Source organism: Xiphias gladius, unplaced genomic scaffold (genome assembly GCF_016859285.1).
Source record: "Xiphias gladius isolate SHS-SW01 ecotype Sanya breed wild unplaced genomic scaffold, ASM1685928v1 HiC_scaffold_516, whole genome shotgun sequence".
Classification (NCBI taxonomy): domain Eukaryota; kingdom Metazoa; phylum Chordata; class Actinopteri; order Istiophoriformes; family Xiphiidae; genus Xiphias; species Xiphias gladius.
The window spans coordinates 1-6226 of NW_024402208.1; the positions used below are offsets into that span (position 1 = coordinate 1).

Consider the following 6226-nt stretch of genomic DNA (forward strand, 5'->3'; position numbering starts at 1 on the left):
CAACAGACTGAACAACACTGTGACATTTTTCTGACTATTTCCTGCACAACCGATGAAAGCGCTTTAAAAAAATATGTAAGTTAAATTTTAAATATTCACATTTGTATTTGCTGTGACATGTTGATACAGGTTGCATAGTACTTTAACACAATATCCTAATGTTGCAATGGTGGTTTCTGCAATAAAGCCTGCTCAACTGTGGATGAAGTTTCTGCATTCTGATAATTGATATCGGAAGATATCACAGCTGTAGTTGAGGTCCAGACATGAAGAAATAACTGAGGATACACAGCCCAGAGTTAACTCAAATGGAAAGCAGCACAAAGAAATGGGTTTAACCGGTTGCTTTAGAGTTGGGTTTTTTATTAATATTTACAAGAAAGGAGAAAAGATAGTGGGCGTGTGATTTTATTTATATTGCGCCAAGTTATCTCAGGGCACTTTTCATAGAGAGCAGGTCTAGACCGTACTCTTTACAATGTTCACAGAGGCCCAACATTCCCCCATGAGCAACCAATTGGCGACAGTGGCAAGGAAAAACTCCCTTTTAAGAGGTAGAAACCTTGAACAGAACCCGGCTCATGGTGGACGGCCGTCTGCCTCGACCGGCTGGGTTGAGGGGGAAAGACAGTGGGAGAGAGGGGGGTTGGGAGGAAGGGGGGAGAGGGGGGGGTAAAGGGTAGGGTGGGGAGTAAAGGGTAGATGGGGGAATATGGGGGGGTTGGAGAGGGAAGAGGGAGAGGGAAGGGGAGAGAGACGGGGTGAGGGTGTAGGGATGGAGAGAGAGAAGGCGACAGGGGAGGGGGGCAAAGAGGGGAAGAGAGAAGGGGGGGGTAGCGGGGGGGGTGTAGGATGGATAGTTTACTGCTGTCCATCTTGCGCCAGACGAACAGCACCTTCCTCCACTTTTCTGTCACTGCTTTTCTTCTTGAGAGTCCAGCTCCAGTAGCCCCGTTTCTTCTCCTTTGTCTCCTTGTCCTGTCCAGCCTGAGCCAGACATACTGAAGCCTCCTTGTCAGAGTTGCTTTTTTCTTTCTTTTTGCTCCAGAAGCCCCATGTATTGTCTTTTTTATGTTTCTTTTTCTCTTCATGTCCAGCCTGAGCTGAACAACCTGCAGCCTCCTCCTCCACAGTGCAGCTTTTTTGCCTCTTTTTGCCCCAGAAACCTTGCCTCTTCTTCTTTTTAAGGGTGAGCTCCTGAAAAGAAATAGAAAGAATTTTCTATTTAACGTTGAAAGGCTAATTTTGACACAAGCTGTTCTAATCCAAAAAGCCATTATTCCAAAATAAACTTTTAAGGTCAAGCAGCGTACCTGAAGGTGGATGCTTTTAATGATGAGAAGCTTCAGTTCCTCCTCTGTGTTGCCCGCCTTTTTCTTCAGGGCAACTTCTTTTTCGGCCCACAGCTTTTCCAAGTCCTTCTGTCTCCTCTCCCAGCTCTGCTCCCTCTCGACAAGCTCCTTCTTGAACTTTTCCTCCAGAGCGTTGCACCTGTTTATGCTCTGGTTTAGTTCACTCTCTTTGAGGCTCAGCTGGGACGAAAGGATCAAATGCTCCTCAGTGAGACTTTTAATTTCACTTCTGAAGGCGCTGATCTCATTGTCCTTCTCTGTGATGGTCTCTTGCAGCTGGCTCACCTTGCTCTGAGCATCTGCTTGCACTTGCTGCAGGTCAGTGCTCTGCTGGGTGTCGCACATGGACTTGACCATTTTTAATTCGCCCTCAAAGGCAGCCTTCATCTGGTCATATTCCTTCGTCCAGAAGTCTCTGACTCTGTCTGTCTTCTCCTTCTCTGCACTGAGGCTGTCACGAAGTGAAGACAGTTCCTTCTCTCTCCTCTCCCTCTCGGCGAGCTCCTCCCTGAACTTCTCGTCCAGAGCGTTGCACCTCTTCGAGCTCTCGCTCAGTTCAGTCTCTTTGAGGCTGAGCTGGGAAGAAATGTCCAGATGCTCCTCGGTTCGCACTCTGAGGCTTTCTCTAAGTGAAGAGAGTTCCTTTTCGTTCTCTCTCAAAGTTTCCTCCCTCTTCTTGTCCTCATCCTGGTCTGCCTTTATGGCCTCTAGAGCCTTTTGCAACTCCTTGATGTTTTGTTTGGCCATGTTCAGCTTTCTCCCCAGTGTCTTCTGAAGGCAGCCATTCTCATGCAGCAGTTTTGTGTTGGCTTCTTGCAGATTGGCAAACTGCTGTTTAAGTCTAGCGTTTTCAGATGCCAGCTTCAGATTTTCTCCTTCAGCAGAAAGAAGGGCTTGTCTGAGGGAGTGCATATCCGAGCTGGGAGGCACTCCTGCAGGTGGCACATAATGCTGGGGCCTGAAATGCTGGGTAGTGTTCCCAGTGTTCACTCTAGGAGGTGCCTGAAAGACATTAACATACAACAAGTGTTTAGCTAAAACTAGTCCCATCCTCATTGTTGAAAGATCCGCAGATCCTTTTCTCAAACAGGTGTATTGAAAAACACCTGTACTGAAATTTTTACTGAAGCCAAATTACAGAATTGTTACCAGCAAAATACAGTAAAAGTACTCAAATGCAGAATGGTTGCTTTCAAAGTTTTGAATCGTCATATTGGGTGACAGTTATCGATGCAATAATGTATCATTTGCTTTTTACCGTTGTAAATGGTCGTGGTGGAGCTAATTTAATTCATTTATATACTATAACATTGCATCATATTTTATTTGTTGATCATATTTTTTGTTTGAAAAATCCTTATCTCCAAAGTAAATAGTAACTAAAGCTCTCAGATAATTGTAGTGGAGTAAAAAGTATAAAATTCCCTCTGAAATGTGGTGGAGTTCTATGGAGCTCCAAAGTGTTTCATATTAAATAGATAAATATATATGAGAAAGAAAGAATAGAAGAAGAGTAAGAAGAATAAGAAATTATCAAATCAATAAACTGTGGAAAATATAAAAATGAAACAATCATCTGTGTAAAAATAATCGCTGTTCTTCCCAGTTACACTGTATTTCGTGCTAATTTTTATTTCATTAGGTCACTATGGTCAAAGGTGAGAGGGCGGTGGGACACCACTGTCACGAAAAGTTACATTATGAAATAAAAACAGACTTTTAAGAAATAAACGTTCTATAATGAAATACAAATGGGATCCAACAGAGTTGAAGTACAAACTTACTGAAAGTAAAAGCACCTCAAAATTTGCATGTCAGTAAACATACTTAGTTTGTTTCTACCATTTTCCCTCCTATCACTGGATAGTCTATGGTCAATCCTGTATCCACTGTATTCTAAATAAAATTTATCTAAGATGCAGTATTTCTCACTGTATTTCTGGGCTGTCATAAGCTGTAGCTTCTTTCTGGTGAGATTTATTGTCACAATTCATTTTGACCATGGCATATTAATTCATCAAACTGTTTGAAAAGTCTCCTGTCTAAAAGAGGGATTTAATGTGTTCGTTACGGCTTTTTACAAAATATGAAGAAGAAGAGAAAGCTTAGACTGGCCTCTGCTTTAGTGCAGTTGTGAATAAAATGTGTGACAAAAAACTTTTTCTTGGCTGAGTGAGAAAATCTTACCCTGGTTCTCAAGTTATATCTCCTTTCCATGACTTGACAAAGTGACTGTGAAGTAGAACTTCAGGGTGCAGTCTGTTGGAAAGTTGTCCACTGTGGGTGACGGCAGTCGTTGACAGTAGCTGATCACTTGATGACCGTAGTTGACTGGTTGTCAGTTGAAGTTGAGTGGAAGTAAAAGTGTTTGGGGCTATGAAGGAGTTCTAGAATCTCACATCACTATGACATCAGAATGTCACGATAGAACCATTTTAGTTTAAAGTTCTGATCATTAACTGATGACGATGGAACAGAAAAAAAAATCTGCGCCAGTAATTTAACTGATATAGAGTATGAATATTTGCCCAGAGAACCAGTTCCCTTTGGCTCCTTCAGCTTTATATTTTATTATAACATCTCAAACATGCAGGACAGGTGGTGGTTGGTGAACAAAAAATAGTCTGATCATTCTTTGGTAAACGGAAACAAACAAACAAGGTTCCACCAAACCTAACAATGAAAAAAATCAACTAGAGTACAAACATAATAAAGATTATATCCGTTGAAACTGAATGCCAATGAAATGAATCAATGAAGTGATGACAAACAGAGGTAAATTAAAAATCCCCTGAAAGATGCTAAATCTGCATCAGTGGTTAATGTTCTTATTTTTTAAATCTCACTCCATTCACTCACAAGCTGCCTTTAAACTGCCTAAGTATTTTCTCCTTGAAGCCAATTTTTTTTTTTTTTTTGACAACATTCTGATATACCATGGCAAGCCGTTTTAACATTGAGCCAAACCACACTCCTATCTGTAATTACATGATGGACATCCATAGTAGCATTTGTCAAGCATTTTTCACAATAAGATGCATAGTAGTCAAAATGTTATTTCGCCACACACACACACACACACACACGCGTTACCTTTGATAAGCTGTGTCGAGGATGCTCAGCTCTGTTATCGAACAAAATCCCACCTGCTGTGCAATAATTCATCACTTAGATCATGTCCACCACACTGACTGTATGGGCAGCAACATGAAACAGGCCCTCAATAACCTTGCAAAAACAACATAGCAATTGGCCAATGAATACATGTTCCAGAATTTGCTGAACTTTCTTTTCCAGCAACTTAGAGTATCTAAGTATCTGAACATTTCTTGATATACATCTTAACACGCTAGATAAAGTAAATGTCACAGTCCAGAGTGAAACTTCAGAAACTTGAAACACGCAGTCAGGTACCTCCCCTGTCAAACACTGGTGTGGTCATAGTGAGCATAGCTCACAATGGTGGATAAGGATGCTGCACCTCTTAATCTGTGAAGGGAGCAGTGCGACGACCACTTCTGTGTCCCTCTTTTTCCACAGTAAGGTTAACTGCAAGTCAGGATTACCAGGAAATCAATGCATGTTGTTTAATATTGACACTCTGGGAATTAAAGGAAAAAGTCTTGCAATTGAAATCTTGCAATTTTGAAGGAAAGCCAGAGTTTTGGAAAACAGCACAATAAAGGCCATCTACCCAACATAACTATATTTGTCAATGTTTATGTGTTTTTGCATGTATTTTTTCTGTTTTTGTTACCAAGGCATAGAGTTTTCACTAGGCTATATAACATCTTGAACAGGCTGCCCACGACAAGTAACAGAAACAATAAAAAAATCAATGAAGTTGATGTCATGTTCCTCCATTTCCATCTGACTCAGTGATGTTTGAGCTGTTCCCCGCTTTGTATCTGCGAGTCGGATAGTGTATTTGACCAGAGAGCCGTTTACACCCTCATTTTTCCAGTGCCAGGAGATATAAACACACACGGAAAAAGACAAAGAGAGATCCACAGTAGGGAGAGTGTCACAGACTCAATGTCACACACAAGCTGAAAGGAACCACGTTTGATGGAGTGAATGCTGGCCGGAAAATAAACACACACTAACTCGCCAGTGGCCTAATTTGGACAGTCACTCCTTCCGTCTGCCCCACGCACACTGTTGGAAAACACAATTGTCCAGTGTGCACCCACTCAAGCGTCAGTTAACACTACCACTCGGCCCACTCTGCTGCTTAAGCTCCTCATTTTTACAAAGGAGACAGAACAAATGACTGGTCAAGACATGGCTAAGAAACATGGATTTGTGTACAGATCTACAGTTGAATCTGACCAGCTATGGTTCCGTGGCACAGTCAAATTTGGAAACAAATCCCTTTTTCACTAAGTATATGTCCTGCTTAAGTGTCTTTGAGCAAGACAATGAATCCCTACCAGGTCCAAGTCATTGTTCTGGTGCTGACCCTCTGCTCTGACCTTACCATCCAAGTGGGGAAAGAGAAAAGAAAGTTTACTGTAAAGGTTCAATGAGGTTTATTTCAAAATGGCTTTTTTAATCACTGAATTTCCCTCATAATTTCAGGGGTGACTTTTGAGACAAAATTTACAGTATAGGTGTGGCGTCGCTGCAGGCTGTATTGATGTCTCGAGTTTCCCAGTAGAGCGCCTGGTATAATACAGGGTTGGCAGTTTACTAATCTAACAAGGTTTTTAATGCTGACAGAAGGGGAGTCAGATCAGGTTGAGCCACACCAAAGGCTCCAAATTGCTACAGTAAACACTAATCCACAGAAGCAGTCCACTTGAGAGATGAATTTGCTTGAACAGACTCTTTACACTTTTGATATATCAGTATTCACTTCATCACATTTCAAA

General features: G+C 41.6%; 1 protein-coding gene across 1 annotated transcript; it reads right to left on the reverse strand.

Annotated features, from left to right (window-relative positions):
• Positions 1 to 861: 861 nt before the first annotated feature.
• Positions 862 to 3656, reverse strand: LOC120787740 (meiotic coiled-coil protein 6-like). Its single transcript, XM_040123332.1, has 3 exons — positions 3540 to 3656; positions 1314 to 2354; positions 862 to 1197 (listed from the first exon to the last, which is right to left on the reverse strand). The coding sequence occupies exons 1-3, from the start codon at positions 3567 to 3569 to the stop codon at positions 862 to 864; spliced, it is 1407 nt and encodes a 468-aa protein (XP_039979266.1). The 5' UTR covers positions 3570 to 3656.
• Between the last annotated feature and the right edge of the window lie 2570 nt (positions 3657 to 6226).

Coding starts and splice junctions, on each gene's coding strand:
- LOC120787740 (XM_040123332.1), bottom strand. CDS start 3,569: ATGGAAAGGAGATATAACTTGAGAACCAGG. Junction 2,355..3,539: donor GATATAACTTGAGAACCAGG/GTAAGATTTTCT, acceptor AATGTCTTTCAG/GCACCTCCTAGAGTGAACAC. Junction 1,198..1,313: donor TTAAAAGCATCCACCTTCAG/GTACGCTGCTTG, acceptor ATTTCTTTTCAG/GAGCTCACCCTTAAAAAGAA.